This window comes from Entelurus aequoreus, linkage group LG05, assembly GCF_033978785.1.
Source record: "Entelurus aequoreus isolate RoL-2023_Sb linkage group LG05, RoL_Eaeq_v1.1, whole genome shotgun sequence".
Taxonomy (NCBI): Eukaryota; Metazoa; Chordata; class Actinopteri; order Syngnathiformes; family Syngnathidae; genus Entelurus; species Entelurus aequoreus.
Window position 1 is genome coordinate 20,211,091 of NC_084735.1, and position 17,786 is coordinate 20,228,876.

The following is a 17,786-nucleotide window of genomic DNA, read 5'->3' on the forward strand; positions in this document are numbered from 1 at the left end:
TGGAAAAATGTCCCATTCATTTCAATGGGAACTTCCTAACATTTGGGAATTTTGATGATTAAGAGCCTGAATGTCCTGAATGAGCTGAATTGGTTGGTGTTGGAATTGTTTAAATTGGTCGAGAAATGTTGAATTAGTAACAGTTTTTAATTGAGAAATTCCTGAAATTTCGGGAAAACCGGGAATTTTCTGGTTCCTTAACCAATTTGGATTTTGTCCTTAATATGAGGAGTGTTTTGACGGTGGAATGGTTGAAATTGGTTGAAAAATGTCAAAGGAGTAGTCGAACTTAAGGGTGGAAATAGGTTACCAAAAAAAACGGGAATTCCTGGAAATTTGTTGAATGTGGAAAAATGGTAGTTTGAATATCCAGGATGAGTTGAATGTGTTGAAGGGGGAATGGTTTGAATGGGTTGAAGAATGTGGGAATTGTGCAATTTGGAAAAATGTTCCATTCATTTCAATGGGAACTTCCTGGAAATTTGGGAGTTTTGATGTTTAGTAGCATGAATGTCCTGAATGAGCTGAATTGGTTGGTGTTTAAATTGTTTAAATCGGTCAAGAAATGTTGAATAGGAACAGTTTTTAATTGAGAAATTCCGGGAATTTTGGGAAAACCGGGAATTGCTCTAGTTCCTTAACCAACTTGGTTTTTGTCCTGAATATGAGGAGTGTTTTGACGGTGGAACGGTTGAAATGGGTTGAAAAATGTCAAAGGAAAGGTTGAACTTAAGGGTGGAAGTAGGTTACCAAAAAACCAGGAATTCCTGGAAATTTGATTAATGTGGAAAATGGTAGTTTGATTGTCCAGGATGAGTTGAAGGTGGAATAGTTTGAATGGATTGAAGAATGTGGGAATTGTGCAACATGGAAAAATGTCCCATTCATTTCAATGGGAACTTCCTAACATTTGGGAATTTTGATGATTAAGAGCCTGAATGTCCTGAATGAGCTGAATTGGTTGGTGTTGGAATTGTTTAAATTGGTCGAGAAATGTTGAATTAGTAACAGTTTTTAATTGAGAAATTCCTGGAATTTCGGGAAAACCGGGAATTTTCTGGTTCCTTAACCAATTTGGATTTTGTCCTTAATATGAGGAGTGTTTTGACGGTGGAATGGTTGAAATTGGTTGAAAAATGTCAAAGGAGTAGTCGAACTTAAGGGTGGAAATAGGTTACCAAAAAAAACGGGAATTCCTGGAAATTTGTTGAATGTGGAAAATGGTAGTTTGAATGTCCAGGATGAGTTGAAGAATGTTGAAGGGGGAATGGTTTGAATGGGTTGAAGAATGTGGGAATTGTGCAAGTTGGAAAAATGTCCCATTCATTTCAATGGGAACTTCCTGGAAATTTGGGAATTTTGATGACTAAGAGCATGAATGAGCTGAACTGGTTGGTGTTGGAATTGTTTAATCGGTCAAACATGTTGAATTAGTAACAGTTTTTAATTGAGAAATTCCTGGAATTTCGGGACACCAGGAATTTTTCTAGTTCCTTAACTAACTTGGATTTTGTCCTGAATATGAGGAGTGTTTTGACGGTGGAATGGTTGAAATTGGTTGAAAAATGTCAAAGGAGTAGTCGAACTTAAGGGTGAAAATAGGTTACCAAAAAAACGGGAATTCCTGGAAATTTGTTGAATGTGGAAAAATGGTACTTTGAATGTCAAGGATGAGTTGAATATGTTGAAGGGGGGATGGTTTGAATCGGTCGAAGGATGTGGGAATTGTGCAACTTGGAAAAATGTCCCATTCATTTCAATGGGAACTTCCTGGAAATTTGGGAATTTTGATGATTAAGAGCATGAATGAGCTGAACTGGTTGGTGTTGGAATTGTTTAATCGGTCAAACATGTTGAATTAGTAACAGTTTTTAATTGAGAAATTCCTGGAATTTCGGGACACCAGGAATTTTTCTAGTTCCTTAACTAACTTGGATTTTGTCCTGAATATGAGGAGTGTTTTGACGGTGGAACGGTTGAAATGGGTTAGAAAAATGTCAAAGGAGTAGTTTAACTTAAAGGTGGAAATAGGTTACCAAAAAACGTGAATTCCTGGAAATTTGTTGAATGTGGAAAAATGGTAGTTTGAATGTCCAGGATGAGTTGAATGTGTTGAAGGGGGAATGGTTTGAATGGGTTGAAGAATGTGGGAATTGTGCAACATGGAAAAATGTCCCATTCATTTCAATGGGAACTTCCTGGACATTTGGGAATTTTGATGATTAAGAGCCTGAATGTCCTGAATGAGCTGAATTGGTTGGTGTTGGAATTGTTTAAATTGGCCGAGAAATGTTGAGTTAGTAACAGTTTTTAATTGAGAAATTCCTGGAATTTCGGGAAAACCGGGAATTTTCTGGTTCCTTAACCAATTTGGATTTTGTCCTTAATATGAGGAGTGTTTTGACGGTGGAATGGTTGAAATTGGTTGAAAAATGTCAAAGGAGTAGTCGAACTTAAGGGTGAAAATAGGTTACCAAAAAAACGGGAATTCCTGGAAATTTGTTGAATGTGGAAAAATGGTAGTTTGAATGTCCAGGATGAGTTGAATATGTTGAAGGGGGGATGGTTTGAATCGGTTGAAGGATGTGGGAATTGTGCAACTTGGAAAAATGTCCCATTCATTTCAATGGGAACTTCCTGGAAATTTGGGAATTTTGATGATTAAGAGCATGAATGAGCTGAACTGGTTGGTGTTGGAATTGTTTAATCGGTCAAACATGTTGAATTAGTAACAGTTTTTAATTGAGAAATTCCTGGAATTTCGGGACACCAGGAATTTTTCTAGTTCCTTAACTAACTTGGATTTTGTCCTGAATATGAAGAGTGTTTTGACGGTGGAACGGTTGAAATGGGTTCGAAAAATGTCCAAAGGAGTAGTCGAACTTAAAGGTGGAAATAGGTTACCAAAAAAACGGGAATTCCTGGAAATTTGTTGAATGTGGGGAAAAATGGTAGTTTGAATATCCAAGATGTGTTGAAGGGGGAATGGGTTGAAGAATGTGGTAATTGTGCAACTTGGAAAAATGTCCCATTCATTTCAATGGGAACTTCCTGGAAATTTGGGAATTTTGATGATTACCAAGTGGGCACTTCACTAATACCAAGAAAACGTGAATTCCTGGAAATGTGTTGAATGTGGAAAAATGGTAGTTTGAATGTCCAGGGTGAGTTGAAGGTGGAATCAATTGAATGGGTTGAAGATTGTGATAAGTGTGCAACTAGGAAAAATTTCCCTTTCATTTTGAATGGGGAAAATGCAAAAAAAAAATGTATTATGGGAAATCCGGGAATCCGTTAATACGGGTGTCAGGGACAGACGTGGAAAGAGATTTTTTTACAACAAAGTTCTAAAGCTTAGTGATATATCAGATTGTAGGTGGGTTTATTTTCACCCTTCGACGTTCATATGTTGTCAATATTCAGTGTTTTATTGTTCATAGTTAATTTTGTAAATCCCACAGTCTTTATTTTCATGTACATTTTGAGTGTCTCATTCAGTCAAGAAATGTAAAATTTAATTCCGTTTTTTTTAAGGGCGGTCTGTTTTTAGCATTCAATCAGACATTATTGTGAGGTTTTGTACTAGACACATTTTTTTCTCTAAATTTGGGCCCCCCCAGTCAAAATATTTGCCCAGGCCTGGGCTATGGTGTGTGTGTGCTGATTTTTTTTGTGCATGGGCGCCCTCTGCCGGACAGGCTGTGTTATGTCACGCTGAAGCAGACCTCTCTGAAGAGCGCTTTAATGTGTCCACCTCAGGAGCGAGGAACCCCAGGGGCCGTCCAGACGCAGGACAAACATCTCCAGAGGTCGTGAGAAGGAAATTCGAAAGATGCTGCACTCCAACATGCAGAAGAACAGACAGAGGGTAGGAAAAACCGCGCCAAAATCGGCGCGCTAATAAAAATCACTCTTTGCGTGTGTCCTTTCTAAAGGGAATTAGTCCTTAGACAAAATTACTTGATATTAGTGTATTTTCTCATTGAATATACCCTTTATTATTATTGAAAACATTTTTTTCCATATATACGTAAGTCTCAACAGACACAGATATATACCTTGTAAAATGAGTTCACTACATAGAAAGATTTTGTTCATGTTTACTTACCGTATTTTTTGGACTATAAGTCGCTCCGGAGTATAAGTCGCACCGGCCGAAAATGCATAATAAAGAAGGAAAAAAACATATATAAGTCGCACTGGAGTATAAGTCGCATTTTTGGGGAAATGTATTTGATAAAACCCAACACCAAGAATAGACATTTGAAAGGCAATTTAAAATTAAAGCTGCAAGCAGCGTTGGTCGGGTCCGCATTTTGGCTGGTGCTAGTCCTAGGTGTCCCAATACTTGTGTCCAGTGGTAGTCCTGTGTGAGACCTACATAGAGGTTCTTGTTTCGTGTCTCTACGATATTCGTACTGGGAGTTAGAGGAAGTTGTGTCTGTGTTTTTTTCTAGGTGTTGCGGCACAGTGGTTGTTTTCTTTGAAGGCGCGTAAAATCACAGCAGCGGAGCAGCTTTAGTGGTCCTAATTCCATTTCACATTGTCATTATAGGGTATTGTGTGTAGAATTTTTGAGGACAAAAAAGAAACAATTCCATTTCACATTGTCATTATAGGGTCTTGTGTGTAGAATTTTGAGGACAAAAAAGAAATAATTCCATTTCACGTTGTCATTAACAGCAGCTGAGCAGCATCAGAGCAGTGGTTCTGTGAAGGCACGTAAAATCAAAACGGTAGCACTAAACGAAACGCCGTCGTCAACTTTTAATCAGAAGGGTTCAATGTCCCTCCTGTAGTAGTTTGAAGCCGAAACGACAAACGCGCTCAGAGGAGATAATGTTTGATGTTTGGTGACCGGTTTTAACAAACATTTTGTTTTGAAGGAGGGATTGCAAACTTCCTGTTGTTTTTGCTGAAAGATGTCAATCTATGAAATGTAGGTCTAGGTGAGACCTACATAGAGGTATTTGTTTCATGTCTCTAAGACGTTCCTACCGGAAGTTACAAGCAGTTTTGTCTGAGTTTTCCTCTGAGAAGCAGTTTTGTCTCTGTTTTATTCAAAAATTGCGCTAGAGCGCAATTTTGAGTTTTGGGGTTCGGTTTTTTTTTTATCGCAATTTCCACCAGTCCCGATGTGTGTGAGAAGTTTGGTGAGTTTTGAAGTATTTTAAGGGGGTGAAATTACAGCTCAAAGAGGCAAAAATTAGTGTTTTTAGTACATTTTTGTCTTAAATGGGAAATTGCCAACTTCCTGTTGGTTTTTGCCCGAGGATGTGTCATTATGAATTGTAGGTCTAAGTGAGACCTACATACAGGTTTTTGTTTCATGTCTCTACGACCTTCCTAGTGGGAGTTACAGGCAGTTTGTTTTTGTTTTTGCCTAGGGGGCGCTCGAGCGCAATTTTGATTTTTGGGGTTTGTTTTTTTGACTAAAGTGTGCTGTACCAGTTTTTGTATGTGTGTAAAAAATTTGGTGAGTTTTGAAGCATGTTAAGGGGGGCAAAGTAGTGCGCAAAGCTGCGGAAGAATAATAATATACAGGATACAGGCGGACCCTAATGATAAAGAACAATAAAACCTTACAATTTCAATAGTGTCCTTTTGTCCCATTGCAAAAGGACTCCCTTTGGGATTCCTTTGACAATGGGTCGTGCGGACCCTAATAAATAAAGAATAGTGAACAATAGGCTGAATAAGTGTACGTTATATGAGGCATAAATAACCAACTGAGAAGGTGCCTGGTATGTTAACGTAACATGTTATGGTAAGAGTCATTCAAATAACTATAACATATAGAACATGCTATACGTTTACCAAACAATCTGTCACTCCTAATCGCTAAATCCCATGAAATCTTATACGTCTAGTCTCTTACGTGTTTGAGCTAAATAATATTATTTGATATTTTACGGTAATGTGTTAATAATTTCACACATAAGTCGCTCCTGAGTATAAGTCGCACCCCCGGCCAAAGTATGAAAAAAAACTGCGACTTATAGTCCGAAAAATACGGTACACTAACTAAACAAAAACTTAAAACTTGTTTAAACCTTTTGTTTTTGGCGCTAAAGTCTTCCTGTGTCCAGGGAATTATTCACTGAATTCGTAAACATTTAAACTAATTTTTAAGATTTTGAGAAAAGAAAATATCGATCAAAGACTGGTATTACCCTTGGTATCGACACCACCAATTTATGGATCGATCCAGTGCTCCTCATATGTGTGGCGTACTGACTGTGACAAGGCTGACACCAACACTTCAATCAGTCAATCAATCAATCAATGTTTATTTATATAGCCCTAAATCACAAGTGTCTCAAAGGGCTGTACAAGCCACAACGACATCCTCGGTACAGAGCCCACTTGAAATTAGAGGTGGGGGCAATAATCGATTTTTAGAGGCATCACATTTCGGACGTGGACAATTATAAAGTCAATAATCGATTATTTATTGTAAATAAAGCAATGAAGACAGTTGTAAGTACCGTATTTTTCGGAGTATAAGTCGCTGCGGAGTATAAGTCGCATCGGCCGAAAATGCATAATAAAGAAGGAAAAAAACATATATAAGTCGCACTGGAGTATAAGTCGCATTTTTGTGGGAAATTTATTTGATAAAACCCAACACCAAGAATAGACATTTGAAAGGCAATTTAATATTATGGTGAGAATCATTCAAATAACTATAACATATAGAACATGCTATACGTTTACCAAACAATCTGTCACTCCTAATCGCTAAATCCCATGAAATCTTATACGTCTAGTCTCTTTCGTGAATGAGCTAAATAATATTATTTGATATTTTACGCTAATGTGTTAATGATTTCACACATAAGTCGCTCCTGAGTATAAGTCGCACCCCCGGCCAAACTATGAAAAAAAACTGTGACTTATAGTCCGAAAAATACGGTCGGCAACCCGCATGCGGCTCTTTAGCGCCGCCCTAGTGGCTCTCTGGAGCTTTTTCAGAAATGTATGAAAAATGGAAAAAGATGAGGGGAAAAAAATATATTTTTTGTTTTAATATGGTTTCTGTAGGAGGACAAACATGACACAAACCTCCCTAATTGTTATAAAGCACACACTTTATATTAAACATGCTTCACTGATTTGAGTATTTGGCGAGCGCCGTTTTGTCCTACTAATTTTGGCGGTCCTTGAACTCACCGTAGTTTGTTTACATGCAGAACTTTCTCCGACTTTCTAGGACGTGTTTTACGCCACTTCTTTTTCTGTCTCATTTTGTCCACCAAACTTTTAACGTTGTGCATGAATGCACAAAGGTGAGTTTTTTGTTGATGTTATTGACTTGTGTGGAGTGCTAATCAGACATATTTGGTCACTGCATGACTGCAAGCTAATCGATGCTAACACGCTATTTAGGCGAGCTACATGTACACATTGCATCATTATGCCTCATTTGTAGGTATAGGTGAGGGCGGACCTACGTCACTTCCGCCTACCAATCCCCTAGCAACCGGGAATTCGTTGAAAACAAACCAGCTCACAGCGAACACAGCATTGACAGAAAAAGCATTTAACGAGCGTTGTGGCTTGGAAGTCGGCGTTAAGTCCTTCATTTACGCATTTTTACTTATTCGCATATCGTGTGAAAAAACGAAAATGTATTATTTGCGTCAGACTCGTCTCAGTGAACTTTAAAGCTTCTCAGGCTTAGCTTAGCTTGTAAGTTAGCTTAGCCTGAGCGCTACTAAGAAAGAGACGCGGAAGTTATCAACAACAAGATCAAGTGTTAGTGTATAAAATATTGAGAGATTTGAGGGCTACATGTATTGTTTAAGTACAACAAAGGAGAGTTTAAACAGAGAAGGGGGAGGTGGCAAAATAACCTAATAAGGAAAGTAATACCAAGATTACGGGTAAATAATACTGGAATGTCCGGCAAAAAACCCCAAAAGAAAGCAGACTGACCCCTAGTAGCCTGGTCCTTGTAAGTTGTAGCCTTATGAAGGCGCAGTACAGCAGGCGAATAATGTACAAAATATATGTCTTTGTATTGAAAAGTCTTGCAGACAGCATTTTGCGACTGTCTTGAAAAGTTGATTAAATGGCAACATGAAAATTATAAGGTTTATTGGTTTTTAAAAACCCAACTGTTAAGTGCAAATTTAAACGAAACCGGTTTTCGAAAATAGCTAGCTAGGCTATAGACTATATAGTATATACCGCATGTTATTTTTGTACAACAACAACTTCAGCTGTCGAACGTTATAAAGTACAAATTCAACAAGTACAACGTTAGCACGGACGGTATAGCCAAGTTGTGGTTAAGAAGGTGGACTTTTGTTCCTTATATTTACCAGAAACGAAGTGATCCGAACACACGACCCGGGACTTTGGGGGACTCCAGTGAGAACCGTCCTCGTTTTCCCGGTGTAAAGCTGCGAGCCATTTGTCTCGTCTCTGTGGGCTTTTATCACGCTTTGGCAGAACAAAATACAACCTTTGTTTTCCCTGTTTCCAGTTGTGGTTAGCACAACCAAAAACAACACAATTTTTCGTCATTTTGGAGGCAGAATGACGGGTTTAACCAGCGTAGGTCGACAGGTTAAAGAGTAATGGCAACGGTTTGTTTTCAACGCCAGTCTGGTTGCTATGGCTCGAAGAACCCGTATGTAGCTCAGTTGCCCGGATGTCGGCCCTCACCTATATTTGAGGTCATTTAGTTTCCTTTAAGTCATCTTAATTCAATTTATATCTCATCACACACTATCTGTATGTAATATGGCTTTAAATTTTTTGCGGCTCCAGACAGATTTGTTTTTGTATTTTTGGTCCAATATGGCTCTTTCAACATTTTGGGTTGCCGACCCCTAGTATATACCTTAATTGTTTCCAAACTTCACTGAGGAATTTGTGAAACTGGAACAAGAAAATAATGTCTTATAAGGTAATAATACTAGCACAGACACTCGTAAACGTGCTAGCATATCAGCTAATGCTAACAACGCTATCTTGATTACATTACGATAGCACGGGAAAAATACGCATGGAAACACTCCTGTTGACATTACACATTGGAAGGTTTTAGTAAGTAAGATTTGTTTTAGTTATATTGGAAATAGAGATGTTGGTTATTTTGTTTGAAGACCCTAGGCTCCTTCACGAGGCGACCAATCAGACGGGTGGGGAGTGGCAGGGTAGTGTTGTCAATGCCCCTGATTGCCAAAATGGAGGAACGCTGAGCATTGCTTTGACATGTGTGTGTGTCCTCAGCTTCGCTCCTACAGCAGGCACGACCTCATGATCGACCCCTTCGAAGAAGACGACGTGACCGAGGTTCGATTCCGTAAGCAGCAAGTGGAGATGGGGAGGAGGGTGAGTGCCACGCTTTGTTGTCGGTTAAAAAAAATAATAATGGAGGAACTGATCTCCGAGTTAACCCTGATTGAAACATGTGGGTGGTTGATGAGCCTTTTGTGTGCTTGTTGTTTGCTATATCACTCTAAGGCAGGGGTGTCCAAACTTTTTCCACTGAGGGCCGCACACGAAAAAATTTAAGCATGCGGGGGCCATTTTGATATTTTCCACTTTCAAACCATAACAAAATATATGGATTTTTTTTTTTTTTAACCTTTAAGGCTCCCGGGGACCATAAAGGGTCTCAGTCATTAAAATGTTAAAAATAAGTCAAATTATTATTATTATGTTTTATTTAACGCTTACAGTAAATCTCTATATCAACTTCAGGTTGAGAAAAAGTAAAAAAAAAAAAAAAAAAGGTTTTGTGCCTTTTCTGTCAAAGACAACTTTGTTTTTTATAGTAAAACTGGAAATATGCAGAATTTAATAATTAGAGCTCTAAAAGATCAATAATGCAGGACAACGTTGATTTTAATTATTTAATATTTTTGAGTAATCACAGTGAAAATATTAATAAAATCCCACTAAACATATTTGGGATCCAAAAGGTCCCCCACTCATAAAGTGATACATTTTTATTATGTTGTTTTTACTTTCAACACTTAAGTTACGAGATCAACTTCAGATATATCTGTCGATTTTATGTTTGAACTATTATTTTGTTTGTTTTTATACTCTTTTGTCAAAGAAAACTTTGATGTTTTTATATGGCAACCACATATGCAATATTTTTTCCACATAAAACATTTTAAAGTGACATTTTTTAAGTAATTGGAGTCTTGAATAGGTCAATAATTCATTATAACATCAATTTTTATTTTTTATATTTTTTTTTCAGCAATGGCAAAAAAAAGGAAAATAAAGATAGACCAAAGGGGAAAAAAACAGCCTGCATGGCAGCTTTGTGTCAACATTGCAACTTTTTCTCGTTAGATTTCACCTCATTCGACTTTTTTAAATGTTTTTTTTAATTTTTGCAATAATATCAATTTTGCAATTTTTGCAGAATGTGTGGCGGGCCGGTAAACAATTAGCTGCGGGCCGCAAATGGCCCCCGGGCCGCACTTTGGACACCCCTGCTCTAAGGCCATTCAGGAACGTGGCTGTCTGCGGTTTTATGTGAAATGTACAGTACAGGCTAAAAGTTTGGACTCACCTTCTCATTTCAATGCCTTTTCTTTATTTTCATGACTATTTGCGTTGTAGATTGTCACTGAAGGCATCAAAACTATGAATGAACACATGTGGAGTTATGTACTTTACAAAAAAAATTTTGAAATAACTGAAAACATGTTTTATATTCTAGTTTCTTCAAAATAGCCACCCTTTGCTCTGATTACTGCTTTGCACACTCTTGGCATTCTCTCAATGAGCTTCAAGCACACATGTGAAGAGAAAACCAATTTTAGGCGACTACCTCTTGAAGCTCATACAATGTAAATAGATAGATAGATAGATGGATAGTACTTTATTGATTCCTTCAGGAGAGTTCCCTCAGGAAAATTAAAATTCCAGCAGCGGTGTACAGAATTGAGATATAATTTAAAAAGTACAATTTAATATATAATAATAATATAGTATAATAAAGTAAGATATCATTTAAAAAGTAAATAGTCATGAAAACAAAGAAAACGCATTGAAATGAGGTGTGTCCAAACTTTTGGCCTGTACTGTATGTCTGTGATTGCTTTTTACTTTATTTATTTGTATTATTTTACTTATTGGGGGGGAAATCATTTGATGTATTTGTGACAACTCCTGTCTAATGTATATTTCTAAAAAAACAAAAATGTATAAAAAAAAATATTAATAATAATAATGGCAGCCATAATTGTACAGTGTGATGTTTGTGTACATAACAAGACCGAGCATTTACGCTACATGTTGTATTTACCTGGCAGATGAGCCACTATCTGACCGTGCCTGCAAAGCGCCCGGAGATCCCCTCAGTGAGAAAAGTCGCCTTTGTGCCAGGTCAGTCATCACCGGAAGTCTCCATTTTGGTTTTTCTCTTCCAGTAGAAAATGACACAACGTGCGTACGAGGGCTCTAAAGCGGGGCTATACAGCGGACGGTCCCCGGAGGCCAAATCCAACGACACCCGAGTTCCGTTCAAAACCTGGGAGACAAACATTTTTGCAGCAAATTCCTAAAAACACAAGAATGCTCCTGTTTTATAGAGGAACTTGGACCACTGTAAACACATTGGCAGATCCTTGCTTTGGCATTTTAACTAGCGATGTCCGATAATGGCTTTTTTGCCGATAACCGATATTCCAATATTGTCCAACTCTTAATTACCGATTCCGATATCAACCAATACCGATATATACAGTCGTGGAATTAACACATTATTATGCCTAATTTTGTTGTGATGCCCCGTTGGATGCATTAAACAATGTAACAAGGTTTTACAAAATAAATCAACTCAAGTTATGGGAAAAAAATGCCAACATGGCACTGCCATATTTATAATTGAAGTCACAAAATGCTTTTTTTTTTTTTAACATGCCTCAAAACAGCAGCTTGGAATTTGGGACATGCTCTCCCTGAGAGAGCATGAGGAGGTTGGGGTAGCGGGGGTGTATATTGTAGCGTCCCGGAAGAGTTAGTGCTGCAAGGGGTTCTGGGTATTTCTTCTGTTGGGTTTATGTTGTGTTACGGTGCGGATGTTCTCCCGAAATGTGTTTGTCATTATTGTTTGGTGTGGGTTCACAGTGTGGCGCATATTTGTAACAGTGTTAAAGTTGTTTATACGGCTACCCTCAGTGTGACCTGTATGGCTGTTGACTAAGTATGCATTGAATTCACTTGTGTGTGTGAAAAGCCATAGATATTTTGTGACTGGGCCGGCACGCAAAGGCAGTGCCTTCAAGGTTTATTGGCGCTCTGTACTTCTTCCTACGTCCGTGTACACAGCGGCGTTTTAAAAAGTCAGAAATTTTACTTTTTGAAACCGATACCGATAATTTTGAAACCGATACAGATAATTTCAGATATTACATTTTAAAGCATTTATCGGCCGATAATATCGGCAGTCCGATATTATTGGACATCCCTAGTCCTTTCCTAAGGTTTGCCATAATGTGATTTAAATAAATAAGGTCTTGCTGTAGCTTGTTTCCTTCAAATGTAGTCAGTAGTCATTTGTTCAACGTATTTAGTTATACTCATGGCGTACCTCAAGGTTCCGTCTTAGGTCCTCTCTTTTTCATCCACTTGTGCTATTCAACAGGTGGCCTTTAAATTCAGTTTAAAAAAACAGATTTTTGCAGAAAGTCCTTTTAAAAACAGCCGAGTGCTACTGTACTCTGATAAAATAAATAGACAAAAAAATAATGTATACTGCAGGGGTGCCAAACTCATTTTAGCTCAGGGGCCGCATGGAAGAAAATCATGGCATTAAATCTAAAAAAATAAAGACAACTTCAGATTGTTTTCTTTGTCTTACTTTGGCCAAAAATAGAACAAAAACATTCTGAAAACATTACAAGAAAAATATAGAAAAAAATACTGGCAGCGGTAAAGTTTAGATCCATGAAGAAAAGAAGAAAGTGAATGTTTATAACTGAATAAATTTACATATGCATAGATAATTGTTTTCTTTTGTATTCTTTTTTTTAATGAATTAACATTTATGACAACCTTTTTCCAAAACACAATATAGAATGTGAGTTATAACAGGATAATGCATACATTTATCATTTGTTTTCAAAACGCTTACAAAAAAGTGGGACCCCAAAAATTTACTGTGGGACCCCATTTTTATGACTTGATGGGGTCCCTGGGACCCCATTTTGAAAATTCCTAGCGCCAACACTGATGGAGTATTGGTGCGTGCAAAAAAGCAGCAGGCGGCTGTGGCCTGCGGGCCGGTTCTAATACTAATCAAATATCATCCCAGCCATAGATCATTCATTCGGCCCGCAGGCCTTGACTTTGACACATAGGCTTTAGTGGAAACTGGGTTTTTTGGGGGGGTTTTCAGAATATACAAAACAAGACCTTAGTTTTCTGCAAATGTGCCCCGCCTCCCAAATAATTTAGTTGTGCACTGGAAAAACTCACAATCTCACCAAGTATATATTTCAAATTTCTAGTCAAAATATCAAAACAAACTTTATTCAAGTCACAATCCCCTGGATAGTATTTTGTTTGTGAGACATAAGAACTTGTTTTTAGGCAATAGCTCTTCTCAGTAAAAAAAAAAAGAAAAAAAAGCTACTTTTAAACATCACAAGTTTGTTATAAGACACAAACTTTCACAATACTAGTAAGTATAGCTAATAATAAGTTTTAATTACCAATTTCTTATTTCAAGAAATCTTACAGAGACAATTGTGAGTTGTTCCAATGGCGGATTTGTTTGCTCATTTCAAGCAAAAAATAAGTTGTAATGAGCAAAAAAGATATTACCGTATTTTTCGGAGTATAAGTCGCACCGGCTGAAAATGCATAATAAAGAAGGAAAAAAACATATATAAGTCACACTGGAGTATAAGTCGCATTTTTTGGGGAAATTTATTTTAAAAAATCCAACACCAAGAATAGACATTTGAAAGGCAATTTAAAATAAATAAAGAATAGTGAACAACAGGCTGAATAAGTGTACGTTATATGACGCATAAATAACCAACTGAGAACGTGCCTGGTATGTTAACGTAACATATTATGGTAAGAGTCGTTCAAATAACTATAACATATAGAACATGCTATACGTTTACCAAACAATCTGTCACTCCTAATCGCTAAATCCCATGAAATCTTCTTCTTCTGTGTCACTTCTAAACAACTCTGCCAACTCCAAAGGTAGACAATGCTCCGCTTCCTCTTCTATCGGTACGTCGCTTACGTCCGAGTCATCGTCAGTTGCAGTTCCAATTATTCCAGCCTTTCTGAATCCGGACAGGATTCAGAAAGGCTGAAATAATTGGTTGACTTGTGTGTGTGTGTGACGATTGCTGATATACGCCTAGTCTCTTACGTGAATGAGATAAATAATATTATTTGATATTTTACAGTAATGTGTTAATAATTTCACACATAAGTCGCTCCTGAGTATAAGTCGCACCCCCGGTCAAACCTTGAAAAAAACTGTGAAAAATACGGTACTGAAAAATGACTATTTAGGGGCTATTTAGGGCATTGTGACTTGAGTAAAGTTTGTTTAGATATTTTAAACAGAAATGTATACATCAGGGGTCCCCAAACTTTTAGACTCTGGGGGGGCGCAATGGCTTAAAAAAAATTGGCCGGCACTGCATCACTGTTATCTAGGAGACACCAAGATTAACAAGCGGTGGAAAATGGATTAGAAAGGACAGATTTTTTTTTTATTTTATATATATATATATATATATATATATATATATATATATATATATATATATATATATATATATATATATATATATATATATATATATATATATATATATATATATATACAAACCCCATTTCCATATGAGTTGGGAAATTGTGTTAGATGTAAATATAAACGGAATACAATAATTTGCAAATCATTTTCAACCAATATTCAGTTGAATATGCTACAAAGACAACATATTTGATGTTCAAACTGATAAACATTTTTTTTTTGCAAATAATCATTAACTTTAGAATTTGATGCCAGCAAAACGTGACAAAGAAGTTGGGAAATGTGGCAATAAAAACTGATAAAGTTGAGGAATGCTCATCAAACACTTATTTGGAACATCCCACAGGTGAACAGGCAAATTGGGAACAGGTGGGTGCCATGATTGGGTATAAAAGTAGATTCCATGAAATGCTCAGTCATTCACAAACAAGGATGGGGCGAGGGTCACCACTTTGTCAACAAATGCTTGAGCAAATTGTTGAACAGTTTAAGAAAAACCTTTCTCAACCAGCTATTGCAAGGAATTTAGGGATTTCACCATCTACGGTCCGTAATATCATCAAAGGGTTCAGAGAATCTGGAGAAATCACTGCACGTAAGCAGCTAAGCCTGTGACCTTCGACCCCTCAGGCTGTACTGCATCAACAAGCGACATCAGTGTGTAAAGGATATCACCACATGGGCTCAGGAACACTTCAGAAACCCACTGTCAGTTACTACAGTTGGTCGCTACATCTGTAAGTGTGAGTTAAAACTCTCCTATGCAAGGCGAAAACCGTTTATCAACAACACCCAGAAACGCCGTCGGCTTCGCTGGGCCTGAGCTCATCTAAGATAGACTGATACAAAGTGGAAAAGTGTTCTGTGGTCTGACGAGTCCACATTTCAAATTGTTTTTGGAAACTGTGGACGTCGTGTCCTCCGGACCAAAGAGGAAAAGAACCATCCGGATTGTTATAGGCGCAAAGTGTAAAAGCCAGCATCTGTGATGGTATGGGGGTGTATTAGTGCCCAAGACATGGGTAACTTACACATCTGTGAAGGCGCCATTAATGCTGAAAGGTACATACAGGTTTTGGAGCAACATATGTTGCCATCCAAGCAACGTTACCATGGACGCCCCTGCTTATTTCAGCAAGACAATGCCAAGCCACGTGTTACATCAACGTGGCTTCATAGTAAAAGAGTGCGGGTACTAGACTGGCCTGCCTGTAGTCCAGACCTGTCTCCCATTGAAAATGTGTGGCGCATTATGAAGCCTAAAATACCACAACGGAGACCCCCGGACTGTTGAACAACTTAAGCTGTACATCAAGCAAGAATGGGAAATAATTCCGCCTGAGAAGCTTCAAAAATGTGTCTCCTCAGTTCCCAAACCTTTACTGAGTGTTGTTAAAAGGAAAGGCCATGTAACACAGTGGTGAACATGCCCTTTCCCAACTACTTTGGCACGTGTTGCAGCCATGAAATTCTAAGTTAATTATTATTTGCCAAAAAAAAAAAAAGTTTATGAGTTTGAACATCAAATATCTTGTCTTTGTAGTGCATTCAATTGAATATGGGTTGAAAAGGATTTGCAAATCATTGTATTCCGTTTATATTTACATCTAACACAATTTCCCAACTCATATGGAAACGGGGTTTGTATGTATGTATATATATATATATATATATATATATATATATATATATATATATATATATATATATATATATATATATATATATATATATATATATATATATATATATATATATATATATATATATATATATATATATATATATTTAATTTTTTTTATTATTTTTTTTTATTTAAAGTTGGGACTTCCCATTTTGGAGGCTGGCGGGCCGTACCCGTAGTTTGGGGTCCTGGTATACATGGTGAGAATGTGAGTTTTTCCAGCGTATAAATTGTTTGTTGTCACTGCCAGAACACCAAGTCTACACGTACGACGACGGCGACCCGCCGCCCCGCTCCAACCCGAGCTCCCCTGACGCCGTCAGCCTGCTGAATGAGTCCCAGCGAGAGCTCGATCCCCGGGAGGGATCCGAGCGCAACAAAGAGAAGGAGGAGGGGGAGCTGAAGGTCATACGCCGCCTCAGCGACCCCGGCCCCAAGTAGAAGAACTTTGATGTTTCCATGGCGGTCAGAGGCCACAGCCTAAGCTTTATTTATCCTGGTTTTTGCTTGCGCTTGATTTTAATTGCTGGCGGCGCCAAATGGGTGGAGTTTACCCTTCCAAGCACAAACGTAGTGTGTCCACCAAAGAACATTTCCGTGTAATATTGTTGAAAACGTGGCTGCATGGCTAATAATCAGTGTTTTTCTCAGGGACTGTTGGAGGCTGCGGTGCAAGTGTTCGTCAACATTCCTCCTCTCGCACACGTCACGTATCTCATGAGTTGAAAAAGACCCTGCATACATGTGCACTGCCCGAGCTGAAGCTGCATGCGTGTTTGCCTTAAACAAATGTTTGTGTTTGTGCCAGAGTATTTTTATATTTTGAGCTAAATTGAAGTCATGAAATAAGTCTAATAAAGGTTTGTACATCAAGTGTTGGACAACGTTGCATGGGAAATATGAAGCTCCCTATCATTACAAATAGTAAAAATAACACTGCCATTTGTTGGTGCTGTTAAAATTCTCTTTAGTCCCGTTACGGCTTTAAAGTTATTCTGAAATAAATGTTATGACAAGTGACGTCATCCAGCCCCCCCACCTTGTCGAAATCACCCCAAACGTTTTCCATTCACCTGTGCTGCAAAAAAATGTTGTCTAAATTTTACAGTTTTTAGGGTTTTACCGTTTTATTATATACAACAAGACCCCGCTCCTCGTCAAAATTTCCCCAAATGTATCCCAAATGTTTGTGCTTGGGATTTTTTTTGTTTATTTTAGTTTTATGTAAACGTTTTGAAGTTTTTATGTTAATGTTTTACTATTATTATTATTTTTGTCCAAGTATTATAGTTTTTATATGTATTAACGTTTTATAGTTTTTATGTTATGAACCTT

At 37.6% G+C, this 17,786-nt stretch overlaps 1 protein-coding gene across 1 annotated transcript in view; it reads left to right on the forward strand.

Annotated features, from left to right (window-relative positions):
- slc9a1b (solute carrier family 9 member A1b) overlaps positions 1-17,324 on the forward strand; it is a 37,404-nt gene extending 20,080 nt beyond the window's left edge. The window contains exons 9-12 of the mRNA XM_062047337.1: positions 3,760-3,868; positions 9,244-9,345; positions 11,292-11,364; positions 16,702-17,324. Coding sequence (XP_061903321.1) covers positions 3,760-3,868; positions 9,244-9,345; positions 11,292-11,364; positions 16,702-16,892 — 475 coding nt within the window. The 3' untranslated portion in view covers positions 16,893-17,324. The remainder of the gene's footprint in view (positions 1-3,759; positions 3,869-9,243; positions 9,346-11,291; positions 11,365-16,701) is intronic.
- Positions 17,325-17,786: the final 462 nt, after the last annotated feature.